We start from the raw sequence: 18,585 nt of genomic DNA, 5'->3' as shown, positions 1-18,585 counted from the left end.
GCTGAGGGGTGTATCCAATAAAAGAAGAACCCCCTGTTCTATTCTGTTGACCGGCACGAGCAAGTTCCACATGCGGTAACGAAGCTCCATTCAAACTGAGACGTTTCCGGATTTGGAGTTATTTCTCATCGAATAGTATAGTCGTATATACCTTTTGACGAAAGTGTTAGTCACTTTATTTTTTTAACACAAGGCAGCTTTTTTTTCCTCCAGGGGGATCGATTTCAAAATCATTTTTGTCATTATCCCGCGCGCGCTATCGTAAGATACTGTCCGTGCCCGCGCTTAATTAGCTTACAGGCTAGCAAGCACTATTCTTAACAGGACTGACAACAACAACGTGTGGTGAGTTCTATAATTTATTTTGTCTATCAGAATAAGGATTTATTTGTAGTTTATTCGCAGAGCGCCGTAACTAAGATGACCGTTTTTACCGCTACATGTTAACATAAAGAGGATGATGACGTTAGCCGGGGAAATAACCGTTGTGCTACGTATTCATCACTACTAATACAAGTATACCGTTCTTTAGGTAACATTTATATCAATAAGAGCAGACTAACACCGAGCCAACGTCATTGTATTTTAATAATCTTGTTTAACCGAGGATAGTTTATGGATGTTAATTGTGAGTTAACGTCACCACTACGTCAGGTCGGTGTTAACGTGAGGCTCGTATTAAGGTAAACGGAATGAACGCACGAAAACCGTGTTTACGTTAATGTAAACAGTACTGATCATCTGTCCAGCACACATTTAATATTTCATTACAAAAGGGCACGGTATACTCTCTGTCGTGGCTGCCCACCCGCTCGGTCACTCAGAGGAGGCTCCCTACATTGTGTCACATCCGGTTGCGTCCCCTTTTACAAAACACGTCAGACATTATTGAAACTGCGAATAAAAGGCATATCGGCCATTGCAGCGGATATAATTACAAAATACAGTTTATTTAAAAAATCCAGTGTAGACTCTTCGAGCTGTTTCTAGTGTGTCGCGTGACTATGAACAGATGGCGCTCGTGTTCAGGGCTGTGTTCTATGAATGGATGACGACACGTGCGCACGTAGAAAAGATTATAATGTCTCCTTTAGATAAGGCACTTTATCTCCTAACGATTTCATGGTCAGCAGCATTGCTAAACAAAAACAGCCAGAAACCGAAGGTGAAGTGTTTAGGTCAAATTAGAGCACGTTGGTGTAACCTCCGACTCCTTCATGCGACATTTACCAAAAATGGCTTCCCATTGGGCTTTCGGGAAAGGCGGATCCTAAAGACCCTCTTTCCGGTCTTAGCGTTTACGTTTTTAATTCTGTGTAATTAAGTTTATATATATATGTAATAAGTAAGTAATAAGGGGTAATAATCAGGGGGTTACCTAACTCGTGATAAAATTGTAAAATTTGCGTAAATGAATAGTTTAAGTTGTTTAATATACGAGGACAATTGCTTTTTAAATGTATTTTATAAATGTAAAATTTAGCTTAAATAAAAGCCAAATTAGTTACATAATGTTCATTCTTGGAGAAATATGGATTTTTTTAAATAGTATCAGTTCAAAGGATGTCAGATGTGCACACTAAAAAAATAAAATAAGTGTTCTAAGGTTTCTACCATATTGTTATAGAACGCGCATTCGTCATTCATATCAGGAATGTATCTATAAGTAAATGAATTTACTGGGTAATATCTGTGTATAATTTTTAAAAGCACCTCTTTGATTTTGTTGGGCAGCAAGCGTTTACTACCTCTTATCTTATTCTGTTTTCAAAGACGCTGATTTTCCCTGTGGGAACTCCCTTATCTCAATGCATTTCCTTATCTTTGCAAGTGTTTTTATTGATGCTTTTTATGATAGACCGCGTGAAGGCGAAATGAGGAGAAATGTTACTAAAGTTTACATTTTTTGTCATTTGTCTTTTCCAGGATGTACTCCTGCTCATCTGCAGTTACATTTGCACAATGGCAGTCCGTTCAATCAGTTTGATATCTCAGCTCCAAAGCAACAGCAACATATCCAGGATAATTACAGGATAGCAATAAGCCCATACTGTACCTCTGTTTACCTTAATTGTTTTCTGGTCAGTACCAGCTAAACACATTACAAGTTTGCACTGCTAAATCTCAAGAATCCTGTTTAAAACAGGCGGGCCTAAAGAAGTTATTTATTTTACCAGTTACCTCTTTATTTTACTGGCTGCTGTTTAGACGTAGCATAATTTAAGTAGCTATTTTTGACAAGCATTCATTCCCTTTAAGATTGTGAAGTAATTCCTCTATAGTCTACAATCATGGTTTCTACGACTGCAACTGCAATATTACTGGCCAGCACGGCGGGGCTAGCGACCCAGGTTGCCCCAACTGCTCTGACAGAGTACATGTGGCTGCTGATTATTGGCTTCATCATCGCCTTCATCTTAGCCTTTTCTGTGGGTGCCAATGATGTTGCCAACTCATTTGGCACAGCTGTGGGCTCTGGAGTGGTCACCTTGCGACAGGCATGCATCCTGGCCACAGTGTTTGAGACGCTAGGCTCTGTGCTCCTGGGAGCTAATGTGAGCGAAACCATTCGTAAAGGTATCATCGACCCAGGGATGTACAACGGCTCTGCGCACGTGTTGATGGCTGGATCCATCAGTGCCATGTTTGGTGAGTATCTGCAGCTTGTCTGGTGTGTAATATAACCTGCGGCCACTGAAGCCTGTAAATAGAGCTTGGTGGCATGTAGGCCCCGGCACTGTTTGGTTTTTACAGCCAGAAAATGTAGATGTTAATCAGTACCTGGTAATAGGGCTGTATGAGGTCAGCATGTCAGCCTAACGTGATCAATTCATTGTCATTAGGTTCTGCTGTGTGGCAGCTGGCCGCCTCCTTCCTTAAGCTCCCCATCTCTGGAACACACTGCATTGTTGGTGCTACTATCGGCTTCTCGCTGGTTGCCAAAGGCCAGCAGGGAGTCAGGTGGTTTAAACTCGTCAGTATCGGTAAGTCAGCCGCTCTAATCAGATGACCTAGAAGTGTCAGCAGTGTTTGGTAGACTTTGATCACAAACTACATTAATGTAATGGAAGTGCGTGACCGCTCGAAATGCAGTGTTTTCATAACACATCAGTGTTGTGTCTGCGTTGACAACCTTCAATCGGTCAGCAGTCTAATGTTAGAAATTTATGAATGACCAGATCAGAGCTAAATTTAAGATGAATAGATTGAATTATATTTCATATTTTATTCAGTAGTGATTCCAGTTGTCATTAATGTTTTGGGCTGTCCAGGGGCAAGATGGGAACTGTGATAAGCTCTGATCTTGCGGTAGAAAACATGAGGCAATTTTACTCAGAGCTACACAGAATATACAATAGAAGCACTAATTTCACAAGTTGTTTCTCACACTAGTTGCATTAGATGGTGGATTTCAGTGGTTGTTGCTCTACGGAAAGCCCGACCTTGATGTAAAACAGACTGCTCTGTTTTTAGAAAACTAAAGTACTGAATCAGAAATAATACAATTTCAGCGTCATTTCGTCATGAAAAAGGGCCATGGTTTTATACTTTTTAACTGAGGTCACAACGAGAATCGATGATGAATGACCACATTTTACAGAGAATTGATCATAGCTACATAAAAAGAAACACTGTCACTTGGCATAACCTGAGACACAAGCTGAAATTAAATTTCCTGTTTAGAAAAGGATGTTTGTGTTTTTTGTTATGTTATTTTTGGTAAACATGGTCAGATATTACATTTCCACTAAACTGCAATCCTCATATTTCTTTAATCCGCAGTGGTTTCCTGGTTCCTGAGTCCCCTTTTGTCTGGAATAATGTCAGGCATTGTTTTCTACTTTGTGCGCGTGTTCATCTTACAAAAGGTAAGCCGGCTGCTATCAAATTGTAGAAAAGTATGTGTTTCTGTGAGTGAGACAAGAGCCTTCCAGAGTGATAGGTCAGTTTCAACACTACTGCCAAAATGAAATAGAGGAAATGTTTGTTACAGTGTTATAATCAAGCTACTGTTCTCTGTAGTAGTTCCTTATCCGCATCATACAGTGAGATTCAAATTACTGCAGTGCCCTTGTTATGCCATCAAGTGTAACCTGGTAGCAACATGAGGCAGCTCTGTTCATAGAGTGAAGTTTGTCTTTCTGACTCGGGGCTCTTTTTTGATCCCTCAGAAAGACCCCGTACCAAACGGACTGAAGGCCCTGCCTGTCTTTTACGCCGTGACTATGGGGATCAACCTGTTCTCCATCATGTACACTGGAGCTCCAAGTGAGTATCATTGTTTCAGTCATTTTTGCTCTGCATGCCTGCCCGCACAGCCACAGCTTAAAATAAGCTGCTCCCTCAGACAGCCGGATGCCCACACGTATTCCAGATTGAACCAGACTGTTTACCCTTTTTACAGAAGCTGTGTTTATTTTAACATGTGTTTTGGGGCCTCTCTTGCTTGTGGTTCTATGTGGGTCATGGCTGGAATGAAGTTTTAGAGCGGAGCACAACAGGGAGATGGAAATAAGATTTCACTTTACTCTTGACGTCACTGTCTGCCCTTCAGACATGAAGGAGGAAAAGAGAAGTAAAGAGGGTGTCTGACATTTTCATAGCTGTCTGCTTTCAGTAGATGTATGACTGCTGAGAATTTACATAGCAATGCTTTAAATACTTGTTGGCTCCTCGAGAATCGTATCATTAAACGAGCAACTTTTGCTCCTTTTGTTTTCTTCTCTCTACAGGGCCTAACAGTTCAAGATGTTAGCTGGCCTGGGCCATTTAATGGCTGCTACAGGCCAGAGTTTGACCAGATATGATGCGCTGATGTGTGCATGCACATCAGCGGCACACTCACAGAGAAGAGATCACTTGCTGTTCCAGCATAGCCCATAGCCCTGCTTTGTCAGGCACATTCTGTACAGTTGTGTGGAGTCCCTCACACCTCAACACACTGTAGATGAGGACCTGTACTTGGGTACCTCACATACGAAAAGGTGCGAGATTGCATTTTAGACACATTTTAACAAACCCACTGCATCTGAAAGTGTCACCACTCACACACATATTGTTAAAGCCTCTGGGGAGCCAGCTCAACATTGAAACCTGCATTATAATAATAAGACAAAGCATGAATCACGGCTAATGCATTGTTTGCTGATATGTATTTTAAACTGCACTGGCACAAAACAAAAGCTCATTATTGCTGATTTAGCTACTATAATGCAGCCGTAGTATCTGCACCCAGGAGAGTACAGCATGTTAAGTTCCCTGATCTAGATCTTATCGTAGTGGTGCGATTGGACACTCGGCATCCCGCAGCACATTCCTATACTCAATATATACACCAGTGCCAGAGACCTCAAGTCAGCATGCGCATGCAATTTAGGCAAAAGAATTTAAGGGTCAGCTGTCGATCCTTTACAGATGAGGCTCAGTGTGACTCGGGTTGTTCGCACCATATAAATCATCACAGTAAAATGAAAACCGACCACATAACCAGAATAATGATAGAATTCCTCTCTTAAAATGTTTATCATCTGGATATGAATACATCACTTTAAAATCACCAGGGTTTCCACAGCCATGAAATTCCTGGAAAAGTTATGGAATTAGAAAGACAATTTTTTAAATGCTTACGAATTATCAGAATGTTTTGACTATACATAGTTTTTGTTACAGTTTAAATTATGTTCATAGAATTCCCAAAACATGTCTAACATTACACGAAATATGTTAAGTATAAAATCTGGAGCATCATTGCTCGACTGTTGATTGGATCTTAGGTTTTCTGTCCTCCAAAGCAAGGTGCAGTATTGACATTTTGCAAAGTATTCGGAGATGCCGGTCTGGTCTATTTACATATGCAGCTAGTTGTCGGCAGGAATGTTTAACTTGCGAGTGCGGATGGCAGGTGTTAGCAGTGTGCTTGCTGCAAATGCCTGGGAAGTACACATTTAGAGGCTTAGACGCTTACCCAATTTTAAACTCCTGAAACAAAGTCATGGAACGAGGGTAAAATATTATGGAAAAGTTCTGAAAATTCATTTGTAAAAATGTGTGGAAACCCTGAATAGCCTACAGCTTGTGGAGTTACCTACATCTAGATTCGATCCATGTTGTTGGTCTTATGAGAAAAGCCTGCTTCATGTGCAGGTCTAAACAGGACTAGCGTATGTTTCAAAGCGCTGAGTGTCATAGTGACAGTACATTTTGACCCCCCGCCCCCACACTAGCCACAATTGATGAACTTCAACGCGTTTAGTTGGATACGAATTTTCTGCCTGGGTTACCCTCTGAAAAACAAACACCCAGCAGCGCCTGTTGCTCTGGGGACACCAAACAATCAGCAACATAAAACGGATAGTCACACCTTGGTATCCGTGTCTTATTTTAACCTGAGCCACCATCATTAAACAAAAGGCGTTTTCTGAGGCCGCTATTGTGATAGTCTGATACCTGTTGTGAGGAGTGAACGCTGGGCTCAACGTGGCGGTCACTTAATCCTAATACTTTTGTGCTACAGCAACAAAAGTGAGGACACATAACCAAATGTTCCTCGCCAAGGGAGTCATAAACTGCCACATTTCCTCATTGTAATTTAGGTTGGTGGCGAGATACACATGTGGTGGTGGAAAAAAACAAACATGTTATTGTGTAATGTAGGTCATGGGATACAGAGGTTGGAGGGAGGGGTCTGGAACGCAGCCGTGGTTAAAGTCAATTTCCTGTGCAGTCCCATTCATCCCACTGCATGGCTGTGGTATAAACTCACCCCTGTGTAGGAGTGTTTGTCAGACCACAAGGCTAGCTTTTAAATCCTTTTTGGTATTTCGTAAGAAGTTACCTCCAAAAAAAAGTCACTGTGACAAAGAGGATTCATGTGGATTGTGTCAGGACCCTTCAGGGAATTCAACTAAATACAAAGGGACAAACACTACCTCAAACAGGGTGTCACACCACAGCGGGGCCAGGCTGATCACACCTGTTACTGGACGTCCCACTACATGTGAGAGCCCGAGTGAGACACAGCTGCTAGGAGCCTCCTTCCGTTTTTCCCTCTTATGCCTCTCCAGTCCTGAAGGGAGTGAGCTTCCATTGCGTAACTAAATAAACACCAGTTGGGTGCTCTGCAGTCTCATGCTGCAGCGTGACTCAGTGGCGAGAGAGTGCACTGTGAACTCAAATGAACACGGCGACCGGGACACTTATCGCTTAGCCTTGGCCGCTCGTTTTCTTTTGTTTATCTTAAACTGAAGTCCCGAGCTAGTGGAAGTGTTTTTTAATTATGCATGGCCAAGGTCACCTCAGCCAGAGGTGGTGTTGTTGGGATTTTCAGCAAGCCTTTGTTTTTATTTTCTCCTAACCACGCTGCTGACTAGCATCCTCCCTGTATGACAAAGATGACTGCTTCCCTGGGGAAATTTAAATAGTTGCTTTCTGCCAGCATGTGCTGCATTATATCCACCTCTGCTGCACCAGCTTTGCTGCAGTCTTGGCAAGAGGACGTCCTTATTGCTACAGCAAAAGGCTCCAGTGAACGACTCCCCCTTGCTTTTCCCCTTTACTCCCAAAGTTATGTCGCCTTTTAAGGAACTCATTTTTTCATGTGCAGTGCTTGGCAGGGCCTTTTGGGGTCATGGCAACATTTTTGCTCTTTAACCTTGAGGTGTTGCATAACTGTCCACATCTAGGGGTACACACGCTTTCCATATTTAACTAAGTGTGGCACAATGCAGTCGTGCTTGTAACCAGAGCCAAAAGACCACACATGCTTGGATGTCATTGTAGTTCATTGCCAATTATTGGTGCCGATGAGAATACAGTTACTACTAACCTGACATCATGCTGATTTACTATCTTGCCTTCACATTTCTGCGTAGTTCATAAAACTGCTCAGTGTTGTTCACTAAGAAAGGTAGCACACTGCCCTGTTTTTTTAAAACTGCCTTTCGCTGTTCTTCTATGTCTGATTCTGTCTGGTGGTCCTTCAGTGCTGGGATTTAACAAGATCCCATGGTGGGGCAGCCTGCTCATCTCGTTTGGTTTCTCCATACTGACCGCCATCGTGGTTTGGTTTATCGTCTGTCCTCGTCTCAAGAAGAAGATTGAACGTAAGTTACATTTATGTTTTTTGGATATTTGGCAACCTGATGATTCAGTTTTATTTTAAATCCCTGTCACCTGTTTCTGCTGACCGCTGCAGTGTTGGTTGTTTGTTTCCTCACTTAAGCCACTGAACAATCGAAGGATTTAGTATTGCACTTGTCATCTCAACCTATTCACTCTGAGGGCTCATATTAATCCAGCAAATGGAGTTTAGGGATTTTTTGTCATAATGGAGTCGCTCTAATGAAAATCACCTGAAAATATTGTCACCGGTTTTGTTCTATAATCCTGGATTTAAGTTAGAAACCTAAGGGCCGTCCACATTTACACACCCATAGTGTGGTTTGGTGTTGAAGGGGACCACCATACATTTTTAACCTTCATGAATGTTTTGTATTGTTCCCTCTATTGTTAAATGATACAATACTTCTGTGTTCAGTGGCAACAGGTGAAGTCTTCCCATCTTTGTTGCTGCATTAACAATCTATTGTTAATAATAGTATAGTTATATTTGACTTGGCAGGGCTCCTGGGGGTCCATAAAGTTGTGAAGGGCAGTGAATTTATAAATTTAAAAAAGGCCTTATTTGGTATTTAAATATCTACACATCAATCTTTTGAATATCTTTGAAGTTGTATTTTATTAATCTTTTTTTCCTTGCCATTTCATTGTAAATTTCTTTTAAAATGGTTACATCTTTTAAAAAATACAATTAACTGAATGCCTCAAACATTATTGGGGCCAAAAACATTTTATTTTACATTTCAAATATTTTGTATTTTGTAATATTTTGGCATATTTGTCCGTGTGAAGTACATTGGTCCTATATTTAACTCAAGCTGTAGGAACCCCGACCAAAGCTTGTTCTTTTGAAAGTTTTCTCAGTTTGTAGTGATAATGTTGATAAACCCATTTTGTAAGTGATACTGACAGTGTCACGTGTCTCCTCTAATCACTCAGAACCAGCGAGTTCATCTGACCAGGCATGATCTGTTTGGATCAGCCTCCATTCAGTAGACTAGCAGCCTAATTGGGTCATAGTGATCCACTAATTGGTCTTTAACTCCTTGACGAAAATAAGCCTCAGTTGACTCAAGGTTTGACATGGCATTTGCAGTGCATGTGTGGGTAGACATCACGACCGGCCTTGACCAGTTTGGATGATGCAATGTGGCCAACTGGTCAGAACACTCCCAGGATTATCACATAGAACATTTTGGCATAGAGTTTCTGATTCACTTTAAAACCACAGACAAATGTTATGTGAGCCACAGGCTGTGTCGAGTCTTATCGTCTTTCATAAGTTAAGCTGCTGGCGGTAGTGTAAATATGTTCCTTGTAAGGTCATAATCCATTTATCTGATCCTCTGAACACAGGGGCTCACTTTTAAACACAAAGTAACGTTGCATTTATAGGACAAAGGGTATTTTTTGACTCGCTGGTTATGTAATTCCTACGACTCCTGACAGATAGGGGTTGAAAGGAAACACATGTGCTTGGCTAGTATTTCTCTGCTGTACATTGTATATGTTTGGACATGGCCCAAGCAATATCTCACTGCAACTCCTCCCCTACTAGGAGATATCAAGTCTTCCAGCCCCTCTGAGAGCCCCCTGATGGAAAAGAGAGAGCTGAGAGAGGCCACCTGTCCAATCCTGAAACAGACTGCCAAGGAGACGACTACGCCTACCACCCCAGCTGTCAATCAGAGCCCCTCTGCTCAGCCCCAGGCTGCTCCTGAGGAGCGCAGGGTGGCGTTTGACATTGGAGATTCTGACGATGTTGACAATAATAAAGAACGCAAGGTGGCATTTGACATCGGAGACTCTGATGAGACAGACTACAGCAATGCAAATGGTGGTAAGCAGGCCAAGAAACATCACTGTAATATGTTTTATGGTTACGCAAATCCTTGCTACACATATCATATATATCATAAAATGACTTATGAAGTTTACACAACTTATGATTTTCAAGTTTTTAAGTCATTTTTTTACCCCTTTTTGCAGCCCCCAAACAGGCTCCAACAAACAATCAGGTCAACAACCAGCAAGTCAGCAACGGTTCCACAAATTCAGCCAATCAGGTCCAGTTTAACAACCAGGTTCAGTTCAACAACAGGCCGGCACAGATCCCAAGTAATGGTTACAGCCAGTACCACACAGTCCACAAGGACTCCGGCCTCTACAAGGACCTCCTGCACAAACTCCACCTGGCTAAAGTTGGCGACTGCATGGGCGAGGGGGGCGACCGGCCTATCCGGCGCAACAACAGCTACACCTCCTACACCATGGCTATCATCGGCATGCACGGAGACTTCAAGCATAGGGAAGGGGAATACCGCACCAACGAGGATGGCGACAAGGGCACAGGGCCAGGGAGTCAGGACAGGAAGCGCGTGCGTATGGACAGTTATACCAGCTACTGCAATGCTGTGGCAGAGCACACGACTCCAGAGGCTCTGGGAGAGGGCGACGTGACGCTAGAAATGGGGAAGGAGGATGCGGGCAGCAGCCAAAGCTCTCTGGATGACGACGGGCCCGAGGCAGATAAGCCAGAAGTGTCAACGCTATTCCAGTTCCTGCAGATTCTCACCGCCTGCTTCGGATCATTTGCCCATGGAGGCAACGACGTCAGGTATGCAGATTCCTTCGTGAAGTTGATGTTTATGTCAGTCATCAGACCAACGTCACGTTAACGTTTTACAACCTGGGCAAGTTGGCTGGATTTATTTAAAAAATATGGGGAGAAGGCAACTTCTAAAGGGATTACCCAAAAACTTTTCAAGGTTTTTCCCCGTCATGTTTTCAAAAGAATTCAAACCAATTTACTCAGGTTTCAAATGGTTAAATACTTGTGAAAGGCATCTGAATGAAGCACAAGAAAAGTGATATCGAGGTTTTAAAGTGTTAATATCAGTCATCAGGCTGATAGATGCCTCTTTGGTTGCTCTGGCGTGTTGTAGGTGACCTTTACTCGTCAAGCCTCCACTCAAAGTCAGAATCTTTGATCCCTGTTGAAACTATATCATTTTTTCCTCTGCAGTAACGCCATTGGACCGCTGGTCGCTCTGTGGATGGTGTACACAAGCAGCAGCGTGATTTCAGAGGAACCGATACCTATTTGGCTGCTGCTGTATGGAGGCGTGGGCATCTGCGCTGGACTCTGGGTGTGGGGTCGCCGAGTGATCCAGACTATGGGCAGGGATCTTACCCCCATCACCCCCTCAAGGTATAGACTGCACAGACCTGTTTTCCCCTTAGTCACAAAACCACATCCTCCTCAGGCATTACCAGTCTCCTGAATTCAGCCAGCATGCTCAGACAGGTCCAACGGAGAGACTTGAGTGTTGTGTTTTATTCCCTCGCAGTGGTTTCAGCATCGAACTGGCCTCAGCTGTGACTGTCGTGGTGGCCTCGAACATTGGCCTGCCTGTCTCCACCACCCACTGCAAGGTAAGCTGGTCAAACACTGTGGTCTGGGAGCCAGACTGAGACACGGGGGAAGAGGCTATTCGAGTTCCTGTTTACTGTAGCCTCCTCACACTTGTCTGGGAGACAGTCCAAATGTGGAGCAACTTTCTCCTCTATAAATTTTTTTTCGTTTCAAGCAAGCAAACAGATAATTAGAAGTCATAAATCTCCAGGAAGATGATGAGATTTATCTGATAACTGCTGTGTTTCTAGGTGGGCTCAGTGGTTGCAGTAGGATGGCTGCGCTCAAGGAAGGCAGTAGACTGGCGTTTGTTCAGAAACATCTTCATGGCGTGGTTTGTGACTGTGCCCATCTCCGGTCTGATCAGTGCCGCCATCATGGCCATCTTCATCTACGGCATCCTTTGAGCGATTGGCCGTGCCCCAGGCAGGGGGGGGAGAAAGAAACCGCTCCAGTGCGCACCATGAGAGAAAGGAGCAAAGTTGGAAGGCCAAAATATATCGCTTACCTCAAGCCAACAACTTTGGAAGAAAAAGGAGAAAAAAAACAAAAAAAAAAACAAATGTTTGAAAGGACTTGTGATATGGGCCTGTGGTTCTCGGCTGCATCATTTTCGACCTAGAATTTGCTGTTTGTTCCATTGGGGCCACATAACTTCCAGCGGGACGCTTGCATTTCTTTGTTCTGATTTGCTTTTTCATATCATCATTCTGTAACGAGTTAATCAAAAAGCATCAACATTTTTTTTCCTAATACTCATTCTTCCATATTTTTTTTACTTTGCGATTATGTATATACAACCATGTTCTGTTTTTAATTTTGTTTTACACGTTTAGAAAGAAATGAACAATTGAAATGCAGTATAAGCCTTTTGCAGATATAACTCTCCAGTAATAACACATGCTGAACGTAGATGCAAAAGCAGTATTTTTAGGTGAAAAACAAGTTTATTTGTGTGTATGTGCATATTTTTCCCCAGGCAATTGTTATTAATGAATTAATGTTTTTGCATCTGGCTTTGTGTCCCCTAAATTTTGGGACATTTACTTTCCTCATCTTGTTATAGAACAAAATTCACTACAAAAACTGTTTTCTACCATACGTAAAAAATCATGGGATCACATTAATTGCCGTGGTTGTCTTTATGACAAACAATTATCTTAATAATTTACTATGGTAGAAGCACTAATTGCACACTGGATGACCCCCTGCAGAATGATATGTAAAATGCTGTATCAATAGCTAAAATGTCAGCACACCTCTGGCAGGGAAATAACAAAAGCCCTCATCGCTGAAGTCTATAGACCATCAGAATCTCCTGAGGCTCTACATTCAGCGCAGAAATCACTGCCTGAATTTATTGGTTACTTGAATTTTAAAAGAAATGTAACAGCAGAATGTCAACGAGCAGAAACATCTGCTCTCAAACAAGACCTTAAGTCTCCTGTCAAAACTTGATACATCATCTGTGATGGTTAAATGCTTTAGGCCTCTTTCAGCGTTGTTTTTCCAGGTCACCTTGTAGCGGCTACTTCCCAGTATGTTTTTAAGTGGAATTTGCACCTACCTAGACATTTGGGTTATTCTAGCTTTCCTCTTTTCTTTCTCTACCTTTGAGGGTTGTAAAAGAGGACAAACAGGAACCCAAAACTGGACCTTATCTTAACTGGGTGGTTTGGTGTTAAGCTGATCTGGTCTCTGGTTTTTGGATGAGGGCGCACATACGCTGCATGCCACCAGTGTGTGGTCATTTGGCTTCAAATGCATATCAGATCTATAGACGCTGTAGTTGCCTTAATTATTTTGATTTTTTTCCCTTAGGTACCAAAGAAAAGTTTTGTTTTTGTTATTTTTTTTAATGCACATTAACATTCTCTAGTCCTCTCGTGGATGAAAAAAAGAAATAAAAAAATGGGAAAACACTGATGCCTTAACTCGTCTCATTTTGGCCCATGGATCCTTAAAAGGCATTTAATTTAATATAAAATAAATATATAACAAGTATTAAGTGTCTGAAATCAATCTTTCAGAAATATTCAAATTACAAAGACGTGAAGTAGGTTTTTCTATTTTTGTGGTCTTGCATCATAATCTCTCAAATTATTGGTAACATCCTTTTTGAATGAGGCTCTGTGTATTTTATATAAAACATTTTCAAACTGCATGATGGACATGCAGAGTGCAAAACATTTTTTATTTTAGTTCTTGAAAACTTGGTCTTGACTTTTTATATTCCAAGTGGCACTAAAAAAGCTCTAAACCCTGTATAATATAAGATAATCAAAAATATGAAAGTATCCCAACTCTATACCCTCAAATGCTTGTGATTAAATAAGTATTTTTTAGTTTTTATTTGTTGGCACAGAAAGAACGAAGCAGCAAAACATCAACAAAATAGAAGTAGATTGTGCAGGTGAGAAACAGAAAACCCCTGAAGAGCTTATAAGAGAATCTCACCTCAAAATAAATTACAAAAGCAAATAAAGAATCCTACAATTTTAAGAAATAAAATCAAACAGGCATAGGAACAATAAAGTACAATAAGAACATCTACATGATATAACAAAGAACATAAAATAAATGGAAAAGAAATAATAATAATAATAAAATAAATGTATTGACGTTGTATGAACCTAAATACATTTGTGTATATGTTTATGCATGAGCGTGAATGAGAGTGTGTGCAGGCAAAATGCAAAAGCACATTTATGATAAGTCAACATTTAACAAAAGAGATGTACTAGAGTGAGAAAGCGAAAGAGAAATAGTGTTACATTATCTGTGCAGAAGTTCCAACAAGCAGTTCTGAAATACTGCACAGATGTATTTTGTCACAGCACATAACATGACACAAAAGAGCACAGAGAGGTTGTAGATAGGTGGAATAATTCCCTTTTTATTGGCAGTAAGCTCGGTGCAGCTCAGGCACCGGGTGGTGAGTGAGCGTTGGGATCCACGTGCCGCTGCGCTTTCTCACTCTAGTACATCTGTGACGCAGGGACAGACAAGAGAGGATTCCTTTACGCTAGCTTTACATTGCAAACACACCACAATTCAGTAGTTTTCCAGGGCTCTCAGAGCAATTATATGAATCACATCCAGGTCTTTCTGATATGACTCACTCCTCCTGCGCAGGTTCGGATGAATAATGACTGCAGCAGTGTGCGATTTTACTGCTGTAAAGAACAAAGGCCTTTTCTGTCCCCAAAGGATTAGGATGCACTGCTACAGGTTGGTTTCCCTTTATGAACCAGTGCACAAAGGTTTGACAGAATTTTACTTTCCAATCATAGAAAATCCAAAAGACGACCTTCACTGCACCAGTAACCTTGCATCAGAAGAATTTAGTCAATTCTAAAACAATCCTTTCTGCATCTTTTAGGGCAGGGACAGTGCATCCTTGGTCCAAAAATAACCAGAAGCAGATGATACAGTATAAATCAAGCACAATGAGCACCTGGGGACAGATGTCTTGGAGTGCCCTGGATTCTTGTCCTAGATTTACTCACATACAAGGAGGGCTGTGTTCAAATAAACAATCCTTGCATTTTATTTTTGAGGTCAAGCAGATCTCTGTGGACACTCAAATATCTCTCTAGAATATTAGTTTGGACTGTTTTATACATTAAAATGGAAGCATAAAAGTTATAACGTTTTTTTTTAAAGTTGTTTTTGTTTTTTTACAAACTGCCACCAAGTTGTAAATTTGCAATTGCTCTTGAGGCATTTTATTGTTTACTTGAACCCAACCTATAAAGATTTTTTAACACCATCTAAATCTGGCTGAGACCAGCCCTGACTGGCTCTGTTTTTTCCTCTTCATTGCATAACCTACAATTTAACTTTCACTGCTCTGTTGCTCAAAACAGCTCACCACATCATGCCTCAGCAGGTACAAGTCTGCCTTAAAAAAAAAAAAAAGTCAACCGCCATCTCCGAACGCAGCTCTTCATATATGTGGATAACAAACACATACATTCAGGTTTATGCTCTGTGTGGTTACTGGTGTATTTAGATATTTTCACCTTGTTCCTTCTTGGTTGAATCCTGACTCACTTCATCTGCAGAGGAGAAATGAGAACATGGGAAGTTACAGGATGTATTTACAGTGTGGGATTCATCAAAAGTGTGAGTCAGTGTCCATTTTACTTGATCTTACCCAAATTGCTCACAGCCTCAGGCACTGCCTCGTGGTGCTCTGGGTAAAAAGGCATCAAAATGAACTTTGAGTTTAAACAATACGCACAGGAGAAATCTTTTAAATCCCATTTGGACAAACTGTTTGTACTTTCTATTGATATTTATCTCTAAATGTTCTTTAAAAATGCAGAATATTTTAAATTCATGAATATGCGGAGAAGTGATTTCTGTTTGAAAAAAATAAAACTCACAAAAATTTTAAATCAAAATCTGTCATATAGTGTTTGCTTTACAGGTAGATAGTTGTTTTACATCACTTACCCCGCCTCTGCCTCCCTGCCAAAGACAAAAAAAGACATACATTGTTATTGATAGAATGACAGAAAATGAAATTGCAGCTTTAATGTTTTAAAATAAACTGCCAAACTAAACCCGATGTCAGACGTGTAAGAAGTATTAAGATCTTTTACTCAAGTAAAAGTAGCAGCGTAACCATATAGAAAAACTTTGACGCAAAAGTCCTGCATTCAAAATCTTAACTGAAGTTTAAAAAATATTAGCATCAAAATATACTCTAAGTATAAAAAGTAAAAGTACATCTTATTATGCAAATGGACCCATTTCAATATATACGTTTTTTTTTTTACAATAAAAACAACTGGGCAGCTTGTGAATTTTAACTGCATTAATAATTACTATCTGCAAAGTAACTTATGTTGTAAAATTGTAACGTTGTAAAAAGTACAACTATGAGGTGCTTTTACTTTACTTTCAATTTTTTACTACTTTATACTTTTACTGAAGTACTGGAACCCAACATTGCACAGTACTTGAATAAATGAACTTAGTTACATACCACCACTACCTAATGTCACAAACTCACCATCTGCTTCCTCTGAGGACTCAGAGGACTGGGCACCTGTAGATCAGAGTGGAGGCAAATCAGTCACAAGGTTGTGACATTTTACATGTAGGTGTACTTCAAGATCCTGCAGATTCCTTTTAAACTGTCCTTCATCACCACCTACAGGCGGATACTTTAACAGTAAAACCTCTCTCACCTTCCTGAGCTGCTACGTCAGAGGTCCCACCTCCCCCTGCTGGAGGAGGATTTCAGTTATGTCATGTACAGAAACATCACGTGTTTTTTAAGGCCAACAAGATGCTTTTGTGTTTGTTTTGTAGTTGTTTTCAAAATATATATACACACCTGTTTTGTTGTCCCCAGTTTCAATATGCTCCTCCACTGTAGGAAACATTTCAATGGGTGACTTTAGCACATAAATATGTGTTCAGGTGTTCATTATAAAAAAGAATAACTTACCAGATCCATCTTGAGTAGCCTCTGAGGATAAATATTTAAAAGACAGCATTACAAACCGCTCTTTAATACGCCTTTGTTAGTTTTGTTTGAGGTCATATAGTTCCTCTTACCGAGGTAACGGGTTTCCTCATTCTGTTCCTCTGTAACTGGACAGGAAAGGGTAAAAAAAAAAAATATTGAGACATCTGGAACTTATTTCGCATACTGTATTAAACAAAATTGATAAAAGCTATTTTGGCTTGCGGCCATTGCTCTGGACTTTGGTCAAACTTACCATTCATCTGAGCGGCCTCACTCTTTTGAGCAGCCTCAAACTCCATCTGATCTGAGGAGGCAGAGTGATAAAATGATGAAAAACAAGAGATAAACAAGAAAATGAGCAGCATGTGTCATAATAAAGGCGAGAAAATGTAGTGTTATAGATCAAATCAAATTAAACAACAAAAAATGGTGTATGCTATGTTTAAAAACATTAAACATAGCGTTTACCAGTTTCAATCCTGCTGTTAAACAATGGGACTGATGTACTGTACCTATTTTCTGCAGTTTAGTTAGCCCATCTACAGGAGAAAAAAACACATTTGGATCAGTTTAAAAGCATGCACGTTTCTGTAGGTGTACATTTTCGGGGGATGCAGGGGACATGTTCCCCCTCAATATTGGGAACGTGCATGTGTTCTACAAAACCTGAAAGTCTGACAATTACAGACATTTTTTCAGGGTTGGGAATGAACTTTTTTGAAAAAATCACTAGAGTGCAGAAAATTACATGTTTGACACTCAAAATGTTGTGGCGAAGGGACCCCCAAAACCCTGTTTCATACATGTGCCCCCCCCACAATACTGAAATAACACCTATGCCCTTGCAAGTATCATAATCTTAATTAACAAGTATTGCTTTTTAATGAACTATTATTGACCATAGTTCCTCACCGTGCTGAGCGGCCGCTTCCTCTTTCTCTGCAGATTCCAGAAATGCTGAGAGAGCTAGACACCAACACAGGTGCATCTGTCAGATTTCAAACTAATACTGACTAACTGAACATGTGTGAGTAAATAAGCATGTTTTCCTTAGAGGCACAGCCATACACATTATAAAGTAAACATATATAACTAAACATATATAAAAACAAAAGACCAAAAACCACCCCCCTGATTTAAATTATAGTCAAAATCATAAATATAACAATTTATTCTTCTTACCGGAGTGAAACGCCGCCACAGCGAGGAAAACAAATAGTGGCACTAGAAATCTCATCTTGGCTGCTGGTCTTGGTGGTGGAAAATTTGGGGTTGTTGTCAGTTTACAGCCTCTTATATCTTCAGTCACATCACATGTTTGCATGGACAGGCGGCTCTGGTACCATTGTCCCTCCCTACCTGAGAGGACAGCTGGGTGGCACATCAGCGCACAGACGTATCGTTATTCAGGCCGTCAATGCCACCCATTGTTAGCTCTTCAGTCACACGGCCTTTATTTAGGGTGCTTCTGTGTTTGTTAGAGCAAACAAAAAAATGGAAGTCCTTGCATCAGAGTTGAAAACAATGTTAATTTCCTTTTGGGTACGGAAATGGTGATTTCAACACA

At 40.8% G+C, this 18,585-nt stretch overlaps 2 protein-coding genes across 3 annotated transcripts; one reads left to right on the top strand and one right to left on the bottom strand.

Annotated features, from left to right (window-relative positions):
- Positions 1–37: 37 nt before the first annotated feature.
- slc20a1b (solute carrier family 20 member 1b) lies at positions 38–13,455 on the top strand. The gene is made up of 11 exons (XM_042508737.2): positions 38–345; positions 1,927–2,649; positions 2,844–2,984; positions 3,784–3,869; positions 4,173–4,269; positions 7,983–8,102; positions 9,677–9,958; positions 10,108–10,735; positions 11,144–11,329; positions 11,469–11,553; positions 11,785–13,455. The coding sequence occupies exons 2-11, from the start codon at positions 2,292–2,294 to the stop codon at positions 11,938–11,940; spliced, it is 2,139 nt and encodes a 712-aa protein (XP_042364671.1). The 5' UTR covers positions 38–345; positions 1,927–2,291; the 3' UTR covers positions 11,941–13,455.
- A 954-nt stretch (positions 13,456–14,409) lies between these two features.
- LOC121959547 (uncharacterized) lies at positions 14,410–18,417 on the bottom strand. 2 transcript variants are annotated; one of them, XM_042508915.2, is made up of 13 exons: positions 18,201–18,417; positions 17,931–17,984; positions 17,531–17,557; positions 17,272–17,322; positions 17,108–17,143; positions 16,998–17,018; positions 16,884–16,919; positions 16,735–16,773; positions 16,557–16,592; positions 15,995–16,009; positions 15,693–15,731; positions 15,559–15,594; positions 14,410–14,520 (listed from the first exon to the last, which is right to left on the bottom strand). In XM_042508915.2, exons 1-13 carry the CDS (start codon positions 18,400–18,402, stop codon positions 14,507–14,509), a joined length of 606 nt encoding a protein of 201 aa, XP_042364849.2. In that variant the 5' UTR covers positions 18,403–18,417; the 3' UTR covers positions 14,410–14,506. The 2 variants fall into 2 exon arrangements, with proteins under 2 accessions (XP_042364849.2, XP_042364850.2); XM_042508916.2 differs by having other exon boundaries at positions 16,735–16,770.
- Between the last annotated feature and the right edge of the window lie 168 nt (positions 18,418–18,585).

The sequence above is a fragment of the Plectropomus leopardus genome, chromosome 20 (assembly GCF_026936395.1).
Source record: "Plectropomus leopardus strain MGB_pleo_1.0 chromosome 20, ASM2693639v1, whole genome shotgun sequence".
NCBI lineage: Eukaryota > Metazoa > Chordata > Actinopteri > Perciformes > Serranidae > Plectropomus > Plectropomus leopardus.
Note: the sequence above shows the minus strand (reverse complement) of the source record. Positions and strands in the feature narration are given on the sequence as shown.

Bases quoted from the DNA above. Each gene is read 5' to 3' on its own strand.
- slc20a1b (XM_042508737.2), top strand. From the start codon at position 2,292: ATGGTTTCTACGACTGCAACTGCAATATTACTGGCCAGCACGGCGGGG. The intron at 2,650-2,843 runs GTGAGTATCTGC...CATTGTCATTAG, and splicing joins ATCCATCAGTGCCATGTTTG to GTTCTGCTGTGTGGCAGCTG. The intron at 9,959-10,107 runs GTAAGCAGGCCA...CCCTTTTTGCAG, and splicing joins CTACAGCAATGCAAATGGTG to CCCCCAAACAGGCTCCAACA.
- LOC121959547 (XM_042508915.2), bottom strand. From the start codon at position 18,402: ATGTGCCACCCAGCTGTCCTCTCAGGTAGGGAGGGACAATGGTACCAG. The intron at 16,774-16,883 runs GTGTGTATATAT...ATCCTCCTCCAG, and splicing joins AACTGGGGACAACAAAACAG to CAGGGGGAGGTGGGACCTCT. The intron at 16,593-16,734 runs GTGAGAGAGGTT...TCTGATCTACAG, and splicing joins TGACGTAGCAGCTCAGGAAG to GTGCCCAGTCCTCTGAGTCC.